The sequence below is a fragment of the Monodon monoceros genome, unplaced genomic scaffold (assembly GCF_005190385.1).
Source record: "Monodon monoceros isolate NGI ecotype Baffin Bay Population unplaced genomic scaffold, NGI_Narwhal_1 Super_Scaffold_5, whole genome shotgun sequence".
Lineage (NCBI taxonomy): Eukaryota > Metazoa > Chordata > Mammalia > Artiodactyla > Monodontidae > Monodon > Monodon monoceros.
In genome coordinates this window covers 90,131,410-90,157,591 of record NW_021703782.1, presented here as the reverse complement: position 1 = coordinate 90,157,591, position 26,182 = coordinate 90,131,410, and the positions used below count along the sequence as shown (strand labels likewise).

The following is a 26,182-nucleotide window of genomic DNA, read 5'->3' as shown; positions in this document are numbered from 1 at the left end:
GCAGTGGGCAATGCCTGACACATGGAAAGTTCTCGATAAATGTTAGCTATTATTCTCATTCATTTTTCTAAACTGAAATTCACTAGAAAATTCATCACATTAGAGATCAAAGCTCACAGTCTCTGAGCATATGGAGAATATGATGAGTGATCTATCACCTTACCTTCTAGCCCAGATCCCTTTGGAGAGGGAGTGGGGATTGTGGCTACCGGTACCTTTTTCTTTTTAGGAATATACATGATAACGTTGAGCTAAAATAAATGTCACATTTCCACTGTCTCATTTCTGAGGAAGAAGCAATTGTTGCAACAGTAATAAGCTCAGGTGACATCAAAACAGCCCAACTCCTGGTGTGTAAATCTCTCAGCACTTTGAAGCCTGTTCTCCTAGCCAGTGGAGCAATCACCTTGCCTGAGCACGTATCCTCCTTTTATATACAACTTACATGTGTGTCAGATTTTCTCTGTTAACTACTAGTTTTCACTGCTACAGAAAAAAGCAAGGAGGAAGGTCATTGAGGATGGGTAGAAGAAAGACACAGAAAAGGAAGGCATTGATAATTTATGAAGAGGAGTGCTAGATGCTCACTTAAACTATCTTAAGTGCTTGTATAATGAAGCAAGATCTTTCTGTGGATGAATCCAACAGATACTTCCGGAGGATGATGCTAAAGATTTATGAGACCTCTGTGATACTGGACTTGTTTCAGGACAAAGCCTTTTGGAAACAGCCACGTGAATAATTTGTTTTTCAGGAATAACCTGTGACCATTCCAAACCCTCCCAGACATTAAGGATAATTTATTCATAAATAAACTAGATAGGCAAACTCTCGCCTAATGGGAACCAGTTGGCAACCTTTCAAGAGCACCAAAGACCGATGGTTCCCGCCGGTGGGTTCTGCGTTTGGATTGCTTGCCTTAGTTTTATGAGAAGTCAGACTTTGGTAACTGCAGATACGCCCTGCTTCAAAGCTAATTAGATTGGGCAGATCATTCATAAGAAGACAGGCTTATCTGCAAAATGGCTCTGACATACAGGACAGAGACTATTCTAGAGCTTTGTCATCATTAGTCGCTCCCACCCCTGGAATGCTAGAAATATGCATTGGAGGAAATGCACTGGTGTACTCAGGAAATATTTGTGAATGTGTCAGAACTTTTGCTGGGAATATGCAGGCCACTGTCATCTGTTTCAGGAGGTGACCACCCAGAGAGAGGGGAACTTTACTAAGCCATAGACTAGGTAAAAGCACAAGAATATTTCATCGACGTTTTAAAACCTGGGATGATGACGCTCTCTGCAGGAAATGAAATCACTGATTGATAGCCCAGCTAAAAATGAAACCCCTAGAACAGGCTTCAGAAAAATTATAACGTGCCCAGATTGAGGAAAAGTCGTGTTTTTTGTTTTAAGTCAAGAGAAACAAACAAAGTGGGGGCAGAATTTCCCATGGTTTCACTTCATAGAGAAACCAGTGAGGTACATATCTTGGCATGGGTCAGGTTTGGAAGGCTTTATTTCTAGGAAAAAAAAAAAAAAGTGGATCAGGAGAGATTCATTGATAGGTTATTAGTTTACTGTATAAACTGAACCTGTATATCTGTCTGATTTAAAGCTTAATATAATGAACTTAATATGTGGTCATCCTGAAATGAATAAAGTCATAGTCATGAAAGAAATACAAAACCACAAATAATCTCAGAGCACAGCAATCAGATGCATTAAGCTGTTTCCTTTACCTCCTTTGCAATACCCCTCCCTGCCTGGGACTGCCAGACTTAGCAAATTAAAATATAGGATGGCCAGTTAAATTTAAATTTTGGTAACAAATAAACAATTTCTTAGTATGTCCCATGCAATATTTGGCACATACTGATACTAGAAAATTACTTGTTGCTTATGTAAAATTCAAATCTAACTGGGTGTCCAGTGTGTTATCTGGCAAAACTACTTTTGCCCCATCCTAGGAGCTACTCTGCTTTAGCTGATAGTAAAATCAATTTGCATTCATCAACCCCTACGTAGAGAGGTTATAAAGTGTCTTTTCACCTGAGTTCCAACACTCACTCGGAGATCTTGGATAATTCATTTCACTTTGCTGAGCCCCAGTCACCACATCTGTAAAATGGGGGTGAATAAGAGTTCCTCCTTTGCAGGGCCATTTCGAGGACTATATGAAATGGTACATGTAAGGACCGAGCATAGTACCCAGCTCATAGCAAATGCTCAGTCAATGTTAGCTATTATTGTCAGCAAGAGGACATGATGAATAAATAAAACAGCAGAGGAGAAGGTACCTGAGATCTTTCATTTGCCAGAATATTCCTTATCTCTACATATATAATGAGAGTTATCAATTGTGACTTCATTTATTTGACCTTCACTTTGACACATAGGGAGCAACACATAGGACTAACGATAACCAATACTGATGCACCATATTATACTGTACACCAGGGCATTTCACACCTGATTCCTTGTAATAATACAAAATGCATATTTAAAAAAAAATCAAGACAGTGATTCTCCAAGAGAGGGTATGGTGAACATTTAGCCAATAGCTAGTCCTGGAGTGACTCTTAACCCCCACTCTCATCCCCCTTTGAGATCCACCACTCTAAATAGTTTCAAGGACTAAAAAAGTCTGCCATAAAAGAGTTCCTTCGGCAAGGAAGCAAATTTAGAACAATCTTTATGTATGTACCCAATGTAGAAAGGACTTCTGGTCCCAAATGTGTCTTTTTGTCCAGAGCCCCTGCACAAACAATCCTCTATGTCGTCATCGGCAAATACAAAGGACAACTGGTCAGCACTGCTGGCAACAGGAGGTCCTCAGCAGAATGGCTTTTTAAAGGCAGCTCGCAAAGAAAGCTGTAACCTGTGGCCTCTATTCACCACCGGAAGAGTCTAAATGCTTTTCCCTTTTTGTAACAGAGAACATCTGCCATTCCAGGAGAACAATCCCCCTCCCAGCAGTAAGTTTTACATACAGAGGCAACATCCTCTTTTTATGTGGCTCTCTCATGTCCTTGGTTAGGAAATGTGCCCCTTTCAAACGGTTTTACAGCCAGAACCCCCAACTTGCCTAACTGGTACCCATCCTGCCTCTTGCCTAAGCACGACTGAAAAATATTGTATATGTGGTTAAATTAATTAAACAAGGAGGTCATTAGACAGAGGTGGCTCTACTGCCATGGAGATCCCCAAAATTTAAGCTGTTATTGCCTCAAGGTTACAAAATCAAAACACTAAGGAGAAACAATACAAACGGCCAGTGAGGCTTTAAGTTACAGCCATTGCTTACTTTCCTTTCATTGCTTCCACCTTTTCTCTATAAAAGTCTCTCCCCAGCTCCTGTGGGCAGAGTGCTGCTAACCACTTCCGGTTTGGTGCTGCCTAATTTGAATGAGTTTTTGTTCAAATACACTCTTAAAATCCTTACTATGGCTCAGTTTATCTTTTTTTTTCGGTACGCGGGCCTCTCACTGCTGTGGCCTCTCCCGTTGCGGAACACAGGCTCCGGACGCGCAGGCTCAGCGGCCATGGCTCACGGGCCCAGCCGCTCCGCAGCATGTGGGATCTTCCCAGACCGGAGCACGAACCCTCGTCCCCTGCATCGGCAGGCGGACTCTCAACCGCTGCGCCACCAGGGAAGCCCCTCAGTTTATCTTTTTTTTTTTTTTCAGTTTATCTTTTAACAATGTAAATAAGTACAAAACTTCTTTCTGAGAAAAAAGTCCAAGGTGTGTACTAGAATGTTCTGTGCTCTTTTTGCAAATACTTAGTTTTTAGTCTCTGTATATAAAACAAGAGGGTAAGGTAAAGACAGCATTTGGGACTTAGCTGGTATATTTGATTAAGATGGCAGCCAAATCACATTATTTCAGCCCAAGAGATATTTCTGTTAACATGGATCTTTGTACTTTTAACACGGATTGATGTAGTTCTATACAGTCATGAAATAAACACAATTCAAGAAAACAATGCAGATCCAAACAGGTGCATTTGGTGGCTCCAGCTGAATAAAGGCAAGACACTTCCAGGATGTCAGCACTGGGCAGTTTACTCCTCAGGAGAAAGGACGCTCTGTGACCAGCAAATTCCTTTAAGATCTCGTATGTAGCAGCTTCCTAGGAACTTTATTTTGGAAATATAAAGTTCTTAAATGCATGTAAAATGACTGCCTTTCTAGCTTGCCCTGTCCAGAGGTTATTAAAATGCTAGGTTGAGGTTTAGCCATCTTACTTGCTTTTTACTCTTAAGAGGATATATTTAAAATCCCCTTGAGAAGACAGCTAGATATTATTACATATAAACTGTGACACTGAAGTGATTGCCAGGAGCTGAAGGGAGGAGGGGAATGGAGAGTTAGTATTTCATCGGGACAGAGTTACAGTTTGGGATAATGAAAAAGTCCTGGAGATGGATGGTGGTAATGGCTGCAGAACAATACGAATGACATAATGCTAGTTAAAAATGGTTAAAAGTGTGATTTTTGTTATGTATCTTTTACCACAATAAAAAATATAACACTGATAGGTTAATAACAATGATAAAAACAAAAAAGCTGAGATGTGAGGGGAAAATAATCAGACAGAAGAGAGAGAGAGAAAGAAAAGAAAGGGAAAGAAATGGAAAGCAAAGAGATTGATGAGACACTCCTACCCCCTCCCAGGGCAGTGGTGGGAGAATGGCAGTGATCCTAAAAGGGAAAAGTGAACTGAGCCCCCTTCCCCCATCATCAAGAAGAGGGCCGCTCACTCAGAAAACATTGACTACACATCTGCAATAAGAGAATAACAGAATGTACCCTGTACCCTCTTGCACATAAAGGAAACCAAGCCATTGAAAAATTAACTGCATACAAACGGCCAATAAGCAGATGAAAAGATACTCAGCATCACTAGCTAACAGGGAAACGCACATCTAAAGCACAATGAAATGCCACTTGACACCCACTAGGATGGTTATAATCAAAACACAGACAATAGCAAGCATTGATAAGATGTGGAAAAATCAGAACCCCCATCCATGGCTGGTGGGAGTGTAACATGGTGCAGCTACTCTGGAAAACAATCTGACAGTTCTTCAAACGGTTAAACACAGATTTACCACATGACCCAGCAATTCCACTCCTAGGTTCATATCCACGACAAAAGAAAACATGCGTCCACACAAAGACTTGTGCGTGAATATTCGTAACAGAATTATTCATAACAGCCCAAACGGGGAAACAACCTAAAAGTCCATCAACTTGTGAATGGATTAGAAAACAAAGCAAAACTCTGGTATATCCATGAAATGAAATACTACTCGGCATTAAAAGAAATGAAATACTAATAGAGGTTACAACATGGATGGATCTCGAAAACACCATGCTAAGCAAAAGAAGCCAGACACAAAAGACCACACGTTGTATGATTCCATTTACATTAAATGTCCGTAACAGGCAAACCTATAGAGACAGAAAGTAGTGCTTGGGATTGGGGGTGAAGTGGAGACAAACTAATAGGACATAATAGGGATCTTATTGGAGTGATGAAAATGTTATTAAACTGGATTATGGTGATGGTTGGTAAATTTACTAGAAATTATTGTACACTTAAATGTGTGCTTTATGTTAGGTAAATTATGTACCTCAATTATGTTTAGAAAAAAAGGAATGGTGAAAAAAAGAACTGTGATTTAGGGATATCAGCTCGGTGCTTTGTGACCGTCTGGAGGGGTGGGATAGGGAGGGTGGGAGGGAGGGAGATGCAAGAGGGAAGAGATATGGGAACATATGTATATGTATAACTGATTCACTTTGTTATAAAGCAGAAACTAACACACCACTGTAAAGCAATTATACCCCAATAAAGATGTTAAAAAAAAAAAAAAGAACTGTGATTTAGAGGTACTAACAAGTGAGAAACAAAACATGGAGGAAAGTAGCATAAGAATAGATAAACAGATACATGTATATGTATAGCTATAGCTGATTCACTTTGCTTCAGGGGGATGTAGGGGATGGATTCTCTCGCTGTGATGAAAACATGTAAACTAAAGATTCTATGACAGAGAAAAAAAAGAATAGATAAACAACAGGATCTACTCCATAGCACAGGGAACTATACTCAATATCTTGTAATAACCTATAATGGAAGAGAATCTGAAAAAGAACATATAGATATAGGTACCCGAATCACTTTGCTGCACACGTGAAACTAACACAACACTGTAAATCAACTACATTTCAAAAAAAAGAAAGAAAAAAGAAAAGAAAGCATAAAGAGAGGCACAAGAGACAGACCCCTCCAGTGCGAACACAGGAAGTAGGTTTGAGGAAAGGCCAGTGGTCCCCCTTAACTGCAGTCTAGACAGACACTGTCTTCATTTCTTCCTTCATTTATCCGTTCATGCAAAAACAATTGACAATTGCACATGACAGGCTACACACTCGGTCAGGAGCTGGGATGCAGGTCCTCACAGAGACAACATTCCCGCAGGGGAGACCGGATCTCATGCAAGGACGCTGATGGTTATTTACGTGCCTGGCTCTGCAGGAGAAGCACTAGGGCCTTCAAGAGCACGTGAGGATAATGGTCAGAAAGGCCTAATATTTGAGCCAAAGACTTGAATATAAATAGGGGTTGGCTGAGCTGGGAGAGAGAGGGAGGAAGAGGAAGGAAGCCTTGAATAAAAGCCATGGGGTTTTAAAAGACACAGCACCTGCCTAAGACAATCTCTGTCTAGACTGCAGTTAAGGGGGAACACTGGCCTTTCCTCAAACCTACTTACTCCCTGTGTCCTCATATGAGGGTCTGTCTCTTCTGCTTCTCTCTTATGCCACTTTCTTTTCTCTTTTATATATATATATATATATATATATATATATATATATATATATATATTTATTTATTTATTTATTTATTTATTTATTTATTTATTTATGGCTGTGTTCGGTCTTTGTTGCTTTGTGGCAAGCAGGGGCTACTCTTTGTTACGGTGCGCGGGCTTCTCAGTGCGGTGGCTTCTCTTGTGGAGCACGGGCTCTAGGGGCGCGGGCTTCAGTAGTTGTGGCTCGCGGGCTCTAGAGCACAGGCTCAGTAGTTGTGGCGCACGGGCTTAGTTGCTCCGCGGCATGTGGGATCTTCCCGGACTAGGGATCGAACCCATGTCCCCCGCATTGTCAGACGGATTCTTAACCACTGCGCCACCAGGGAAGCCCTGGCTTGCCCTTTTTAAAAGATCATTCTGGTTACAAGTAGGCTGGGTGCAGAGGGCAAAAATAGGTCCAGAGACAGACATGATAGAAGATGGGGCTAGAAATGAAATTGCAGTTCTGAGCCTTAGTCGGTGTGCAAAAGAAATGGAACCAAAGGGTTTTGAACAGGGAGTCCCCAAGTCCTTTCTCAGACCAGATGGACAACCAGAGAGCCAAGGGCAGCGGTAGGGCTCCTGTGGCCACACCCCTTACTGCTTTAGTGGTACGCTAGACAACATTTTCCCAAACTGACCCCCCAAATCACCAGCACTTGTTTAAAATGCTAATTCTCAAACCCAGATCTTCTGGATCTGAATTTTGAAAGGAGAAGCCTGGGAAGCTATGTTTTTTTAAAACACTGCTCATGATTCTCATGGTCAGGCAAGTTTTAGAAAATATTGATCCATACTTTAAAAAAAAATCAATATCTAGCCAGACAAGCAGCAAAACAGATTAAAATATAATCTAGACGCTATTCCCAAATACGACTACCCTTTCCTTCTAGTGAATCGGGATTCAGGCTGAAAAAGGTTAATGGTTCTTTCAAAACAAGAAAAGGTAAAAACAACTTGTAAAGGCTGAGCATAGTATAATAAGAAAATAGTGATGAATGTGTGTAATATTGGCTTTCAGCCTCTATGGTATTGGCACTGTAGGTATAATTCTTGGGTAGATCCGAGTATATTGGTTTCCTAGGGCTACTGTAACAAATTACCACAAACTCGGTGGCTTACAACAACAAAAACTTATTCTCTCACAATTCTAGAGGCGAAATCCAAAATCAAGGTACTGGCAGGGCACTGCTTCCTCTGAAGTCTCTAGGGAAGAATACTTCCTTGCTTCTTCCAGCTTCTGGTGTTCTTCGGCTTGGGCTATATGGAACTCCAACCTCTGCCTCTGTCTCCTCTTGTGGCCTTCATCTCTGTGTTACCTCTTCTTATGTCTCTTATAAGGACATGTGTCATTGGACTTAGGTTCTACCTGGTTAGTCCAGGATGATCTCACCTCAAGATTCTTAATTACATCTGCAAAGACCTCTTTTCCAAATAAGGTCATAGTCACAGGTACCAGGGTTTAGGACTTGGACATGTGGTTTTGCGGGGAAGGAAAGGATTCACAATTCAACCTACTACATAGTGATTTTAAATTGTTCAGCAGGCCTACATGATACTCTTACCTGTATCAGTATTTAGAGGGTGTTTTTAACATAAATGCTCTTAGTTCAACATTCCTTAGAATGACAAAAGTCCGTTTATAAATGAATTCATTCATCTGAGTCATGTATATTTTTAGAAGCATGACTGTATCATTTCAAAATAAGACATGGTATTAAAAAGCCTCATATAGTAGACAAAACCATATTCAGACAACTGACATCACAAAAAAAGTGCCTTTTTCAGAAAGAGAATTTCTAAGCATGAGGAAAGGTACATCTATCTCAAGAAGAGTAACAGGGAGGAAACCAAGGTATTTTAGTGGTTTCTGCGGACATTCCCCTTAGGAAATGTCAGTGAATCAAGTTTTATTGTAATTAATGTTTTAACAGAACATTTTGCTTTCCCAAGGCAAAAAACAGGAGTGGCTGATATTACAAGGATGTATGGAGTAGCTATTAGAAACAGGAATAGCTGTAGAGGCATGAATATATGATGAGAAATCTGTAGTTAATTTATGAACATCAGGCACTTATAGACACAGAAAAAAATAATACTTTAAGATAAACACGGGGGCTTCCCTGGTGGCGCAGTGGTTGAGAGTCCGCCTGCCGATGCAGGGGATGCGGGTTCGTGCCCTGGTCCGGGAAGATCCCACATGCTGCGGAACGGCTGGGCCCGTAAGCCGTGGCCGCTGAGCCGTGGCCGCTGAGCCTGTGCGTCCGGAGCCTGTGCTCCGCAATGGGAGAGGCCACAATGGTGAGAGGCCCGCGTACCGCAAAAAAAAAAAAAAAAAGACACAGGGCAGGATGGATACATAAAGCGGTATGGGGTGGGAAATAGCATGGTACCAAAGGAAAAAAATTGATAATTGCTGCATAATTGGGAAACCTAACAGAAAAGATCTAAACAGAAGTGCTTCCCTAAATTACATCCACCTAGAGGTTTCAAAAATCATTTATTGAGAAGAGACTAGCATTAATAGAGTAACTTAATAATACTTGTAGGAATTTATTGGAGTAGTAAATATATTTGTATTTTGCTTAACTTTTTAAAGTATATAGTGTTCTTTCTTCTGAGTGGGTTCAGTTCTTATGAACTAAAAATCCTCTGTTCTTATAAAACATTCCCAGGTATTCAATAAAAGAAGACAGAAAGAGAGGTTGAGAATGACATCAAAATTGAATAGACCCAAATAAAACTTTAGTCAAGATCCTGGTGCCAAAGAGGTGCACACTGATTAAATAGTAACCTTATAAAATGGGACTTAAGCAAAACTTGTGTGTATCAGAATACACCATTTGCTTTTATATAACAAACTCTGCAGGTACACTAGCAACACATCTCAGAAACTAATTCTTAAAATGATGACAGATTGCAAAATAGCACATCAAAATCCATCAAATTCTATCAGCATCCACCCCTCTCTATCCAACATGGCCAAAGATTTCTCAAACTTTGCACGAGTAGCCAGCAACACACCCATACATCATTGCAATATATATCATTGTCTTGCAAATTCTAACATAATTACAAGCAAACTTGCAGCATGCGATAATTAGTATTTAGATTAGTTGACTCTTTTAACCAATCAAGCTACTTTCCCATCTTATAATACATTTCACTGTGGTATGTTTCTTTGCTTTCTCTAACATCTTTAATACAGATAACACAAGTTCAGCCATCACATTACAAAGGAAAGCTTGAATAAATTCATCCTGTATATTCTTTTGTACAGCCTCTAATTAAAAACCCAGGAGGGAAATCACTCTAGTGATATCTCAATATAAAAAAGGACAATACTTTTTGTTTTTCCAAGAAAACTTCATAAGTGGCATTTATTTAAATTCTAATCATTCAAGCAAAAATGTTAGAAAGCCCTCCCACCCTCAGCCTTTGTTAAGTGAAACATAAACAGAATTCCAAGAGAGGAGGACCATTCCCTTGTGTCTATTCCAGTAATATAAGGGAAGTAGGTATGTCTGATATATTTTGCTACCGATTCCTTAAATCTAGGCAATGATTACTAATTCATGCATTTAATTTGAACAATGATAATTAGGTTGATTTCCAAATGACTCATTTTGTAAACCTTTGGCCATTAGCATTCCAGGCAGAGTGGGCCATGTGCTGCCTTCCTGCTGACATCAGTGGAAAACTTGAGTCAAGATCAAAGCTACTTTATGCCTCTCTGACCTTTCTTCACAATGCACAGTGGGGCCTGGCTTTCTCAGCTCAGAATGTTCATATTTGCTTCACTGTCCCCACAGGGTTACCACTTACAGACAATCTACATGTAGATATTCACTGAAGATCCTACAACCGGTCCATTGGAAATCACAAGTCTTAGATTCTAGTTTTCAGGTGGCTTCCTAATCTGGATCCAAATTTCAGCAAATCCTATTCTGGTTGGCTCACCGAGGCTTCAGTGAACAGAGAGAGAACCCCAGTTGGGTGAGGGGCAGTGCTCATTTTGCCCCCAGAAATCAGCCATACACTTACTTTCCTCTAGAGATGCACTTTGAGAATCACACTGGAGAAAGGATGCCTTACCTTGACAGTCATGTCTGCGCTGGATGTGTCTGTGGCTTTTGAGGTTATCGCATCTCCTGTTAGCAGCACACTCTCCCACCCAACTCCTGAAAAAGAAAAATCAAAATGGTGCCATTTGAGCCAAGTGCGTTCAGCTGGCGTAGAGAGATCACTGTTTCGCAGCTTCCAAGCCCATGTGACTTGAAAGGAAACCAATGATTACCCATAGTTTAACTGCCTGGCAGTTACCAGGAGAGCTTCCTTTCAGAAGTGTGGTCAGTCAGCACCTCCTGTTTTTATCTAATCTCCAAGTCTGGAGTCATTATCTAAATCCTGTATTTTCTAAATAGTATTATTCCTAGTCCAGAGTGGATAAGAGGTTAAAATGAACTCCTCCAGAATCCAGGCCTCATAGTGAGGTCTTATTTGGAGCTTAAAGTGACCCCCATAACACAGAAATCTGCACATCTGAATCTAATTCAACATCCAATAGCAATGACCTCAGATTATTCACTGTCCTAGATTCTACACAGCTGCTGGAAATAACTGAGACTTTACACTCACTTTTAAAATCTATATATATTTCTCCCCAAGTCTTAATGCATGTTAGCTCCTTTTCTCTTAAGCTGTCAGACAGGCTCCAAGTGTGGACATCTGGCAAGATACAAGGTTTTGCTCTCTCCAACCTCAACAAAACAGATCAGCGGCTGGTGTTTGGAAATACCCATGATCACAGCACAGTAAAACTACACTAATTTAGATGCAATTATGTGTGTGAATGGAGGTGGAATGGTCTACAAGAGTGAAAAGTTTGAAGTAATGACAAGTATATTTTTAAAAAACAATATTGAAAGTAAAGTCATCTTCTAAAAGCTAAGAAGGCAATACTTAGCAGAGCTTCTCAGGGTCCACTTTAATAGGCAGATAGAAATTTTATAATTGGTATAATAACTGCCTACTGGGATATAAGCGCTCATAGCTTAAAGTATTGAAAAGATTGTTTCCTTAAACAGACTAAAACTGTGTAATATTAATTTACATTATTGATTTTCTTGAATAATTTTCTCTAAGGGTAACTTGAAGGCAATATTCATGCCGGATCTGTGTGTATCACCCAAATTCCAAATTTCAACTGTCTAGCATTATGTTAAATGAGGACTGGCACATTTTCCTGTTTGCCACATAGTAAATATTTTAGGCTCTGAGGTCAGACCACTTCTGTTGCAGCTTCTCAAGCTGCCATTATAGAGGAAAGCAGCCAAGATAACATAAAAACAAATGGACACAGCTGGGTTCCAATAAAACTTTACTTACAAAAACAGGCGCTGGGCTGTTTTGGCTCATGAGACGTGCTTTACCAGCCTCTGTGCTAAATCAAGAAACCAGAGATGTGTCCAGGAAAGATTGTGATACTTCAGCATTTTTCTAAGGATCAACTGGACAAATCAGGTGGTGAAACTATAACAACTGTTTGCAATTACATGACACTTTAAATAAACTAATAGGAGATTAATTAAATGTTAATACATTAGCACTGGTTGCATTGCCTTGTTTTATATTCTGAATACTTGAGAGCCTCATTTCACAGGAAATACGCACAATGGATTACTCAAGATCCATGGGCTATAATTTATTGCAAAGTACAAATAATTGTCTCTCACTGGGTTGTAAAAATTGGGTCAGAGAAGTTTGATGACTTGCCCTACAATTTCCTCTCAGGGAGGTTGTGGGCTTTGTCTTAAACGCACGTTTCTGGGAAAGAAATCTTTGCTCCCACATGAATAGATTATTTCCCAGACACATCTTGCATTTAACTAAAGCCCCTCCTGGTTTAAGCCACTGTTGGTGCCTGTTGGATCTGGCTGGCAGAGACATACAGATGTTGGGCATGATGGACAAATATATGATATTTAATTATGGAATCATTTGAATTATTGTTCAGCAAATACTCGGTCCCCTTCTCTCCCACTGTGGGAGAAACTGTCTTCCCTGTCCTCCTGATGTTTGCTTTGACCGATGGGATTTTAGTGGATATCGCGCAAGCAAAGGTTTGAAATGGGTTTGTGTGGTGATGTTTGCCCTCTTGCACTTCTGCTCTAGCATGAGAAGGACATGTCCCAGTTGGCCTGCAAGGAAATGAGAGTCATGGGGACCAGACTTGGACCCAATCCACACCTTGCAGCTAAGCCAAGTGTAGATCAGCCAACCCCTAGCCCAACTGCATATGCATGACAATAAAAGTGACCGAGTTTGGGGATGATTTGTCAAGCAACATTATTGTAACAATAGCTAATAGATGCAAATCTATAACGAAAATCATAGATGAAAATAATTTTGGATAAAGTATTTCATTTTTAACTATGCAAATATAATTCCCTTTGTTGCATAAAATTCATTTACGAGTATTAATTCCCATCTGTCTCTCTCTATTATATCTCACTTTGGGAAGAATCTTTTCTCTGCTATAATTATTCCTTTCATAAGCAATACTATCTTTATGAAAGGATATGTGGCCACAGGAAAGAGCTATGAGACATAAATATATGTGTATTCTTAGAATTTTAGCCTGCAGCCAAGAAACCACTTCAGAATTCATGGCAAGGGTGAGAGAAAATAGATATAACATTTCAACTTAAAAATGTTATTAATCCTGATAATAAGTTGTGACGACAGAAAAATGTTATTTTAAAAGAGAGAAGCAAAATTCCTTCCAGGTAGAAAGCTGTTTTTGGAGAACAAAGCAACTTTACGAGCCATTTGAGTATGAAAAGGTGGAAGGAAAAGAAAAATGGAAGAGGTCCATTTAGAAGAAGGAGAGTAGCTGAAAAATGTTGGAACAAGAGTTGTCAGTAAGAAATTCCCGGGGGTGATAAAAAGGACTTTTGAGAACAGTGATGTTTTAAAAATCAATCTTAAATTATTCATCGTGCTGTGTCAGGATGTAATTCTCCCCTTACTCTCATACCTTCAGAGAAGATCTGTCTTACACCATTGTGTTCTATTGGTGTTGTTGACTGGAAATTAATAAGGTCCCACATTTGGACCTCAGGGTAGAGAGAAGAGAGCAGCCATCTGTACATGGGAGCTCCCTGCAAAAGTGGAGTCTGAGAAGGACATGATAATAAGACTCTTGGAGAGGGTACTAGACCCGCACACTACACCTGATAGGGCTACGGGTCAATTTTCTTTCATAACCAATGTACAAGAGATCCTCCCATTTTGCAGACTTGAAGATGCAAGATGACTGACATGTCTTTATTGAATGATGCTTAAACATGTAAAAAAGCCACTTCCATTTCCAAAATAGTGATTGTACCACACGTGGGTAGGGGCGTAGCTTAGATTGCTTGTTTGAGATTCCTTCAGTGCTAGGATTTTATCAACAACTTTCAATGTTGATTTTTATCAACATATATATATATATAATTTGATACATAATATAGAATATATATATTTCACATATATTTCTATCTACTGTACTTTCAAATAACCACTTTTATATCCCCCCTTCTCCCTTTGCTCAACCTCTTATTTATAACTTTTTTGAGAAAATATATTTTATATTATTTCTACAATCCCTAGCAATACTACTACTATTTTAATTACATTTTTAAAAGACTGGATCAAACCTTCAGGAAAAAATAACTTCTCTCTCCCAGAAGAAAATATGTTTGCATTTCCCTGTAGTGGAAAAATTGAGACCCGTCTACTTGTAGCTGAGGGATGCTTATGAATACTCCATCAGGGACAGTTTTATGAAGATCTTGCAGGAATAAATCAAATCCACCATGAATTTGTCGCTGTTCCTTTTTATACACCTCCTTACTTAGCTACACAGTCAGATAGATACATCCCTTTGCCCAAGCTTCCCGTTCCCTGGTGTCCACATCTCTGGGTCTCTGTTCCCAGGGCACACTCTGCTGATTGGCTTGGCCACTCTCTCTATCGATTTCTGTTGGGAATAATATGTGTGCGGTTGACAGGGCAGTGCAAGCAAAAGGAAGGAGGCTGGGCTCAACCCTGGCTGCAGAAGCCAGGGGCATACCTGAGGACCAGCAAGGAGAGGGTTTGAGCTGGTAGCAGGTAGCCACGAGGTCTTGAGCAGGGTAGACTATAGACAAGATGATTCTGTGGGTTTGAACAAAGGGAGACAGGACTAGACTGAACAGTGGAGAGGGCGAGCAAACTAAGGAGGCAGGCTTGGTGGGGAAGCAACTGATGGCATCCCAGGAAACACTGGGTGACTTCCTCAGCTCTGATCCTGGCTGGCACTAAAAATAAATAAAAATTAAGGGTCCAAGGCTTAGAGGGAGAGGGTAGAACTGCACGGGAGGATGCTAATTGTACCCAGACCCCCTGGAATCACCATGTGTCACGAGGTGAAAGCAGATTAAGAAAGAGAGGAAGACAGGTCAGCATGGACTCTTATGTGCAAGAGAATGGGCCTTTGCTCTAGCCCATCTGTCCACAAAGATTCTAGACAGATCGTTGGACAAAGTGGGTGGCCAAGGTGGTCATTAGTGCTGTTCACCAAATGCTCCTGGTTCCTTCCTCTCATGGACACGTAACAGGATGTCACTTCCTGGCCCCCTTAGAGTTGGGGAGGTCATGTGACTAGCTCTGGCTGATAAGTGTGGGCAGCAGTAGCATGGATCACTTCTGGCCGGAGCATTTAACTGCTGATGGACGACCCTCCAGGGTACCCTTCCCCTCCACCACGGTGAATGGCAATGTTCTAGACAGTGGCGATTCTACTGGCCCAAGGCCCAGCCGAGAGGGTAACACAAAGCACAGACACAGCCAGCCCACAATGGCCATGTAACATGAATGAGAACTAAACCTTTATTATTTTAAGCCAAAGGATTGGGGCTGTTTATTACAGTAGCATAACATAGCCCAGTCTTAGGAAAGGAAGGAGCCCTTCCAGACCCGCCATCCCCATCGACCTCCAGTTCCCATTACAGAGAGTTCTTCGGATAAATCTGTATCTATCCTCTAAATACATTCTACCATTTAAATATCGTCTTCTCAACCAGGTTCTAATCGCCCATACTTTCTACTTCCTTGGGGGTCACTCTCTGATTCCACTGTGCCCCCGTGCTTATTGCACAGGTCGGTTGCATCTCACGAAGGATGTAGGTTCTAAAGACAAAAGGCACAAACCTGCAAGATCAAAACTGCCCTTGAGATATTCCAGCTCTGTCATATCATGTGCTTACGGGAATCAAGATTCTCAGTGTAGAAAAAGATACAGATGTAATATAGAAAAAGTTCAGTAAAGCCATGTATTTGAATTGGAAATACCAGAATAAACACGTGAGATGAGTTACATTTAAAAATTAGGGACTTCCCTGGTGGCGCAGTGGTTACGAATCTGTCTGCCAATACAGGGGACACAGGTTCGAGCCCTGGTCTGGGAAGATCCCACATGCTGCGGAGCAACTAAGCCCGTGCGCCACAACTACTGAGCCTGTGCTCTAGAGCCCACGAGCCACAACTACTGAAGCCTGTGTGCCGCAACTACTGAAGTCCATGCGCCTAGAGCCTGTGCTCCACAACAAGAGAAGCCACCACAATGAGAAGCCCACATGCAGCAACGAAGACCCAACACAGCCACAAATAAATAAATAAATAATAAAAATTAAAATTAGGGCTCCCCTGGTGGCACAGTGGTTGAGAGTCCACCTGCCGATGCAGGGGACACGGGTTCGTGCCCCGGTCCGGGAGGATCCCACATGCTGCGGAGCGGCTGGGCCCGTGAGCCATGGCCGCTGAGCCTGCACGTCCAGAGCCTGTGCTCCGCAACAGGAGAGGCCACAGCGGTGAGAGGCCCGTGTACAGCAAAAATAAATAAATAAATAAATAATTAAAATTAAATGTGTGTATGGATACATGTAAAAAAAAAACAAAAAAACTGCCCTTGAAAATTCCTCAAATCTCCCATACTGTCCAATTAGCACCGTACTTCAGAAAGCCCAACAGAGCCACTTTTGCTCCAGCTTTGGAACAGATCATTTCTCCTGTTAAGTACCAGATGATGCTGTTGGCTTGTACTAAGGATCATGTTGTACAAAACAATACAGATCTTGAAACTAGGATTTCTCTGTGTTTGAAGATGCTCAGAATATGAGAGATAGAAGGAGCTGAGACTGACAGCAGGAACAGCAGAAGAATACCTCCCTTGTCATCCTCCTACTGGGGTGTATGATTGACAGTGCTTTTAGCCAAAGGTAATCAAAAGCCTATTTAATAAAGGCTTAAACAACAGAGGATAGACTGGCTCATGTCACAAGAAGTCCCAAGGTAGTTTGGTTGCAGAGGTAGTTAATTCAATGGCTCCACGGCCTCACGGCCTTAGTTTGACCTCTCTGCAATGCTCTTGACTCTCCTCTGGGGTCCCAAGATGGACACAGCAGTTCCACGTGTCACAAAAACATCCAGTAGCACAAGAAGGGAGGAGTTAATACGCCTTCCACAGAAGCACCCTCCTCACACACCCAAGCCGACCCCCAAAGTCTCACTGGTCAGAAACAGAGCATAAGTCTATTCCTAACCCAACCATGGAAAAAGGGAATGGAATTATCAAAACTGGCTTGGAGCTAATGAATCAAGATTTACCCTCTGGGTCGGTGAGGGTCTCAGCACATGGCCACCTGGAGGATAAACAGAGGGACAAAACAAGATCTCGGCAGGCAAAAAAGAAGGGGACAGGTTAATGGCTGTCAGACAAGCACCAGTAGGGTCTGTCACAAGAGGACGTGCACATAGATTGGAATAGCAGGCAGGATCCCTGACAGTTTTAAAATTTCTATTTTTCTTCTTCCTCTCATTACTTTAGTTAGAAATACACAGTCGAATTCGTATAAGTACAATACACAGATGATGCCGGGACTCAGCCCTGCCTTCCAGCGCCAGCTCCTCAGGGTGACGGTGTCTTAGCCCTAGAGTGATGTTTCCACCTGCTCCCTCCGCTGTGAACTCAGCCCTGAGCATTAGCCCCGCCTATTGGGCCTGAGCAGGGAAAGCCCTTCAGTGCGTCTGTCTGACGGCATTTGCTCGTCCGTGCTGCCTTAGAGGGCCCTTATCAACTAGCTTGTAAGCACCTGTGGGCAGGGAGTGGGCCTGATACCCAGTTAGTCTCCCCCAGTGGCTGTTAAATGAGCAGCGTTAGTTCGAGGCAGCCAGGTTCGAGGGGTAGGAGCTTCAGAGCGGGGCCTGGGTAAGAGCAGACAGTGCACAAAGGAGAAAAGAGAAACACAAAGGCGCTGGTAATGAGATAGGCTGGGACCTGGGACCCTAACCAGAGTGCTCGCACCTGGACAGACATCTCCTCCGGCAACAGAATACACAGAAACGATAAGCAACGAAAAATAATTGCACGCATGTGCAGTTGGGGCAATTACGAACAATAAGATACAGAAAGGCCACAAACCAACAGCCATTTCTGAGGTGCTTGGAGCAAACACAGGGTACTGTGCATGATCCCTGCACACAGCACCACCGAGCGGGGGGGGGGGCAGACCACCTAAGCCTTGCCTCCTGCCCAACCCACGGACCTGCCCCTGTTGTTACCCTGTTTAATGACCCAAGCACCTCCTCTCAGGGAGCGAGCAAAGGCACCTGTTCCTTGTTTTCGCTCCCTCGTGCAGCATGAGTCCCGATAACGCCTTGCCTGCGATTCTCATCTGGCCTCTAATCAATTTTTATCGATGAAAGAGTCCAAGGGCCTGGGTTGGTAACAGTAACAGTCCCACTTTTGAGCTGATTCACTCTAGATGCTGAAGAAGCAGACTGTGATTGGTCCTTTCCCCCAGAGCCAGGCAAGACCAGGTGGCTCTGGACACTTGCCATCAAACCACTGGAGGTGCAGTCACCGGACATAAAACATCTGGGTGGTGAGACCCTGTGTACCTTGAAGACGGGGCTGTACCTTCACCGGCCACACCCCCATGCCCACCTCAGTCCTCAGTCAGCACAGTGAGGGCTGGCACATCATGGGGGATCCTTAAATATTTCCCTAACTGAATTGGAGTTGGAAGGGGCCTTAAGGCTGCCTGTGCTTCTTTCTTATCAGGACAGAAGGCTCTGTCATCTGATGAGTGCTCCTCAGCCTTCACATGGCCGTTTCCTGGTCACCTTCCTCACCACTTCACAAGGTCATGCTGCTGGGGCAGCTGGAATGGACCATCTTAAGAAGAGCTGAGCCACAAACAGGTTGGGGAGAAAAGATCCCAGATGATGCCCTACATAGCCTGGCTAAAGGCAAGAACAGAGGACACAGTGGAGGGGCCATGGCTGGGAGTGGACCTTTTGTTTACTGGCACCTTGGTGGAGATTCTCAGGTGCTTCCAACCTTATTGCCTATCGTGGCTATTCTCTTCTTCGTCACATCTCTGCCTCAGCCTTCATCGGTGCATTGACCTAGAAACAGCCACAGAGCTACAAAGAAGTCTGGAGCCCAGGCTTTCATGTTTCAATGAGAAAACCAAGGGCCTGAGATGCAAAAGCATGTGTCAAGGGCCCACAGAAAGTAGCTGCTAAGCTGGGTCTGACAGAGACAAGATTGCCTGATTTCCTAGACGAGGGTTCTTCCTGGGGCCCAAATTATATCAACCCCATTTTACAGACAAAAGATAGACCCATTGTGAAAATTTCATTGATCACAATGAAAAGAAAGGGGTTAGGGCCTGGGTCCCCCTGCGTCTAAACTCTCCTCCTCATCCAAGTCTTGGAATTGAGACTTGGCTAGATACTTCTCTTCCTTTTAATCGCCTTTCGCTCCCTTTGGGTTTGAACAATCTCACTTTGTTCTTGGAGGAGTTCTCAGCATGGTGGTCATTAAAACCTAGCGGAATTTCAGAACAATGATTTGCCTCTCAACACTTGGCTTTGGGAAACCCCACCCAAGGACTAGCTGATGGGACTTGCTTCCTCTGGATGGGAAGCCTCACCCAGGCGCTTGGAGGCGTAGGGCAGGATGTGACCCCACCCCGCTCACCCCACTCCAGGTGGTGGCTCATCCTTGCCTCTGAGCCCCAGCTTTCTCTTCCCTGGGTGGATGTAAAGACCAGGTCTTGGGGCCTCGAGAAGCAATGGTGGCAGGGGCACTTCTCCCTCTCTTGACTCCTGTTCCTGAGGAGAGCTCATCGGGGAAAAAGAAAAGTCCACCATTTGGGTGAGTTATTGGAAATAACTCGAAATAATCCATTATTTCCATAACTGGAGATAATCCATTTCCTCAACCCTGAGGCCATTGGACCCCCTCCCCCACCTACACCTCCTTGAAGAAGGGAAGCTTGTCTGGGTGCCTCTCAGGGCAGATGTTTAAGGAGCTCAAAGATGCACAAAAATAAAACCTCAAGGTCTTGCCCAGCGTGCCCATGTCCTCTCCACTCCATTGCTCTCTCCACCAACATGGCCACGACAACACCAATCATGACAGCTAAACTGTACTGAGGATGTGCTATGGATCAAGGACTAGGTCTTCATGGGTATCATCTCATTCAATCCTCACACAATACAGGTACATGAGGCAGGTACAATATTACCCCCACTTTACAGAGGAGAAAACTGAGGCTTAGAAAACTTAAAACTGAACTAGCAAGTGATGGAACCAAGATTTAATCCAAGCACTCTGACTTCAGAGGCTATCTGCCTAACCAGTACAATTTACTGCCACCCAAAAGAGCTTACTACCATCCCAAAGACTGTATTTCTTTTGTTTTCAGAGATAGGGGGACAGGAAGTTTGAGGACATATTGAAAAAAACAAGATTTGCTGAGGGGAAGTTTTCTTCCTGGAGGTTCCCATTCAAGGTGGTTTCTGAGCTCACAAAGAGCAGATCAAATAAAGGCTTTGTGGTGGGGTCCCTGGAGAGATATAGAGCCACGGCTGGCACTGAACCCAACCCAGTGCAATTCAGCAAACGTTTACTAGGGGTTTATGGGGCCTCTCTGTGGCAGCGAGGATGGGGCAGTTGTCCTTTCACACAGGAAGAGCTCCAAGGCACAGCCCTGTGGAATCCCACGACAATCTAGTTCTGCAGAGGCTGACCTGTGCAGCAGAACCTTAGACAGATGGATGAGGATTAAGACTATGAAAGCACCTAGTACCTGTAAGCTCCACCTTGGGTTTAGACACCCCACAAAAACGCTGCGATAAACTTTGGGTGCTCTCAGAGGCAAGCATGCAGAGAAGTGGAAACTTACAGCACCCTGGGCTGGAAAATAGTTTGCTGACTTTCTCCCTGTAAGCATGGGGTAGGAAGGTGTAACAATAACAATAACAACAATAATAATAGCAGCTATTATTTCTTAAGTTCTTGTTATGTGCTCTTCGTTGTGCTATATTTAACATATATTATCTCACCAACACTCAAAAACCCCACATGAAGTAGGCCCTATTTTTTTTTGTATGTATACATACATTTATCTTTACTTACAAATATCCATAATATAAATACACATGTACATACATACATATACATTTTTTTGGAGTATAGTTGCTTTACAATGGTGTGTTAGTTTCTGCTTTATAACAAAGTGAATCAGTTATACATATACGTATGTTCCCATATCTCTTCCCTCTTGCGTCTCCCGCCCTCCCACCCTCCCTATCCTACCCCTCAAGTAGGCCCTAATTTTTTTTTTTTTTTTTTTTTGCGTTACACGGGCCTCTCACCGTTGGGGCCTCTCCCGTTGCAGAGCACAGGCTACGGACGCACAGGCTCAGCGGCCATGGCTCACGGGCCCAGCCGCTCCGCGGCACGTGGGATCTTCCCGGACCGGGGCACGAACCCGTGTCCCCTGCATCGGCAGGTGGACTCTCAACCACTGCGCCACCAGGGAAGCCCCCAAGCCAATTTTGAAAATGGTTTGTTTTGGCCTGCCCGAGCCAGTCCTCAGAAATTAAATCCTTTTTAGGCAACCATGCCCCTTGCAGCAAACTCGAGGGCCCCTACTCAGAAGTTAGAGAACTAACAGCCTAAAGCCTGGTTTACTCTCAAGTCAATCTGCAGATATTACCGTTCGGGGGCTCCCCCTCCATGTCCAATAAAGGATTCTGTTATAGTCTCCACAGCATCCCAACTATTAGATTTGCCAGCCTGATTTTACTAGGCTGGAAAGATATTTGATACTTAGCCCCTAAACATGTGATCTAAAATTAAATAATTAAATAACACAACACTGTAAATCAACTATACGTCAATAAAATTAAAAAAATAAATAAATAAAACTGGCAAGAGAGTGAAAAAAATTAAATAAAAATCCAAGCCACCATCTTGGATCCAGTTCCCATGCAAGGGAGATGCATTGACCTATTAATGATTAAAAGAGCAGGTAGTGACATGGACATATTCAGGGTCGTTGGGCTCTTTGGAGGGTCAATCACCCAGCTGGCATGCTGTGACTTTCCCTCTCTTGGTTGTGAAAAGGGTGCCATGGACCGAAGGCACAGTGGAGAGCGTGGCCCTTGGGGACAGGAAGAAGCTGGGCTCTGCCAAGCTCTCCCACCTGACGCCCCCTCCCCAGCCTCACTGCCGCTGCACCAGTTCAGGCTTCCAGAGGTCTCCCAACTCAGATGTGTCTTCTGTATCATCACCACTATTATTTTTCAGAAATGTAACTGTGGTTCCATCGCTCCCAGCCTTGACCTCCTTCCTTGCATTTCCACTCTGTGCCAAGCACTGTGCTTGGGCTGGGGAGATCCAGTCCAGGCCCTCAGGAAGCTGGTCGTCTGCGAGGAGGTTTTCTCTGGGCAATCTGATTTCCAGCATCACTCTGTTCCTTCACTGTATGGGGCCTCCTCTGGCTGTGAGGCCAGGATGTTGTATTTCCGCCCTGAGTTCTAGGCGTCCTGCCAGTGCCTCCTCTCCTTCCCTTGGGGCGGGGGTGGGGAGCTGTGGTGGTGTCAGGTGACCCCTGGGAGCTCACTCAGCCATTCGGAAAACCCACCTGAATCAAGTAGAAGTATATAGGGGAGAATATTTTTAGAAAAGCCTCTGGAAAGTTCAGAAGGGTTCTTAGGGTCATCATTAGTCCAGAAGTTACAAACGGTGGCCCTTCTAGCTCGTAGGCATGCTTTGTCGAGTCTGCAAGGCTCTGTTGTTGCTTTAAATGATTTAGTTGCCAAGATTTAAAATTCATGACAATTTACGTGAACATCCAAACAAATATCTAGTTTCTCTTGAAAAAAATGAGAAGATGTGGCAAAACTAGGCCCAGTAGCCACCACGCTACATGGTAGCAACTGTCAAGATCTATGTATTGATAACTACCTTTATACATGAGATTTACCTGCTCTGAGGCCTCAGTCTCCACCACTCTCTATTGTTATATTTGTGGGTTGACATCACTCACTAATGTTACCTGTCTGGCCCTTAATGGCATCTGAGTTTGCCATCCAGTCTGGTTTAATTCCCACAGTGTCCCTCACAAGGAGGCTGAGTAAAGTTGTGAACTAATCCCATTTCAAATTCTTTTTTTTTTAAATTGATGTCTAGTTGATTTACAATGTTGTGTTAGTTTCAGGTATACAGCAAAGTGATTCAGTTACGCTCGGGAGTGCACACACACACACAGAGTTATTCTTTTTCAGATTATTTTCCATTACAGGTTATTACAAGATTTTGAATATAGTTCCCTGTGCTACACAGTGGGTCCTTCAGATTTTTTTCGAAGAAGATTTTTTTTTTTTTTTTTTTTTTTTGTGGTACGCGGGCCTCTCACTGTTGTGGCCTCTCCCGTCGTGGAGCACAGGCTCCGGATGTGCAGGCTCAGTGTCCATGGCTCACGGGCCCAGCCGCTCCGCGGCATGTGGGATCTTCCCGGACCGGGGCATGAACCCATGTCCCCTGCATTGGCAGGTGGACTCTTAACCACTGCGCCACCAGGGGAGACCCTCGAAGAAGATTTTTTTGAAGTAGATTGAATTTAAACCATCAGTTGAAAAAATTGACTTGGCCAAAGCTGGTTAGTAACTCATTACTGAACTGTCAGGAGAACCACAGGACCATGGCAAGTTATTGCACCACTCTAAGCCTTAGTTCTCTTTACCTCACCGGGTTGGTTTTTGTTGTTGTTATATTTTTTTGTTGTTGTTTTCTGGCTGCACAGCATGTGGGATCTTAGTTCCCCGACCAGGGATCAAACCCATGCTCCTTGTGTTGGAAGTGCAGAGTCCTAACCACTGGACCGCCAGGGAATTCCCGAAACCTCATAGGGTTTTGCTGTGGTTTAAATGAGCTAATACATGGCACTCCTCAGCTCACTGCCAGGAAGAGAGCAAGCACTCAATATATGTTAGTTATTACTATCATTGTTTTTATTCTGTGATGCCATAATGGCTTCCCTTTTACATAAATCGCTTCTAGGAATATGCAGCAGTGCAGACTGTGGCTAAGAAAAGTGTTGCCAGGAGAAAGAGCAGATACCCAGATCTAAATCAAGGCTTCCAAAGCCTTTATATGGCTGGGGTCATAATTATCACTCCTGCTGGCTTGCTCAGTTAAAATACCAGTGATGATTTGGTCCCTTCCTTGCCCCCCAGATTATCATAGCTCTTAACTAGAAATTACTTTACCTACATGGGAATTTCTGTAGAAATGGGATTTTAGTAGACCTGTGGGCCTGCAGGTGGGGAGTCAGCTAGTCTGGTGTTATGGGCTGAACTGTGTTCCCCCAAATTCACTATTTTGAAGCCCTAAGCCCTAGTTCCTTAGAATGTGATTGTATTTGGAGTTAGGGTCTTTTTAAGTGAAAATGAGGCTTTCTGAGTGGGCCCTAATCCAATCTGACTGGTGTTCTTCTAAGAAGAGGGTATTTGGACACACAGAGAGACACCATGGGCGCACACAGAGAAGACAGTCCCTGCAAGCCAAGCAGAGAGGTCTCAGAAGAAACCCAACCTGCTGACACCTTGATCGTGGGCTTCTAGCTTCCAGAACTGTGAGAGAATACCTTTCCGCTGTTTGGGCAGCCCTGGCAAATGAACCCACGTGGGTAACAGAGGGTCAGGGCACGAACCAGGAGAGCCCCTGATTCACAGCTGATGGGTGTGGAGCAGCGGGCAACTCCCAGAAACGGGTCCACGGCAGGGCTTGGGATCAGAGAGGAGGAACAAGACCTGTGACGGAGGATGGGAAGCAGGAGGCGGTCAGGATGGATCCCCGAGACATGGCCAGAGCCCTTGGCTAGGACGTTAAACGCTCTCAGCAGGCTGTTTGTGCATGTGTGTGTGAGGGTGGTGGTTTGTTTAAAGAGTTTTGAGTCTGAACTGCCACAGGGCTGAATGTGCTAAAGGCAGAAGAAAGAGCTCTCGATTAATTTTTTTTTGTTTTTTGCGGTACGCGGGCCTCTCACTGTTGTGGCCTCTCCTGTTGCGGAGCACAGACTCTGGACGCGCAGGCTCAGCGGCCATGGCTCATGGGCCCAGCCGCTCTGCGGCATGTGGGATCTTCCCGGACAGGGGCACGAACCCGTGTCCCCTGCATCGGCAGGCGGACTCTCAACCACTGCGCCACCAGGGAAGCCCTCAATTAATTTTTATATTGTTTTTTTATAAGCCTGTGTTGTTTTCAATTCAAGAGTGCTTATGTGGCTGGAAACAAACAAGCCTGATGTTTCTCAAGTTTAAAAACCCATTTGGGAGTTTGGCTTGATCCACTACAGAAGTCTGGAAGCTAAAACTCAGATAACTGTTTGACCAGACTTTTGGGAGGCATCCATAACGCCGCATCAGAGTATTTATATCCCGAAGTCTCCTTTCACTATCATGGGCAAATTTATCTACTGCTTTCCTGGACACAGATGAACATTTTTAAAGTATCCACAACTCAAAATGACACAGGCTCACTCTGGTGATTTGATATACGGTGGGGACAAAATTATTAGTGTGAGTTCCTCCCTTCTCCCCTCCCCTCCGCTGCTACAAGGAATCCAGTGTTGGCCGGCTCCATTTCTCTTCCTTTCTTGCCCTTAAAGGAGAGATCAGTATTTGCCAGCTCAGTAGCTGGGCATTTATAATTCGGAATTGGGGAAATAAGTAGGAAGAGACAAGCTGGAGAGGCATGAGGAAAAGGGAAAGGAAAACCAAAAGACAGATGTTAAGCTGCCTAGATTTTAGATAGGTAGGTAGGTGGATAGATAGATAGATTAATAGATAGATGGAAGGATGAACAGATGGATACATAGGTAGGTAGGTAGATAGATAGATAGATAGATAGATAGATAGATAGATAGATAGATAGA

The 26,182-nt window shown here is 43.3% G+C and overlaps 1 protein-coding gene across 8 annotated transcripts in view; it reads right to left on the bottom strand.

Moving 5' to 3' along the window:
- LOC114884001 (A-kinase anchor protein 2) overlaps nucleotides 1-26,182 on the bottom strand; it is a 495,611-nt gene that overhangs the window by 128,945 nt on the left and 340,484 nt on the right. For all 8 annotated transcript variants that reach the window (XM_029202414.1, XM_029202415.1, XM_029202420.1 and 5 more), the window contains one exon: nucleotides 10,956-11,041. In XM_029202414.1, coding sequence (XP_029058247.1) covers nucleotides 10,956-11,041 — 86 coding nt within the window. The remainder of the gene's footprint in view (nucleotides 1-10,955; nucleotides 11,042-26,182) is intronic.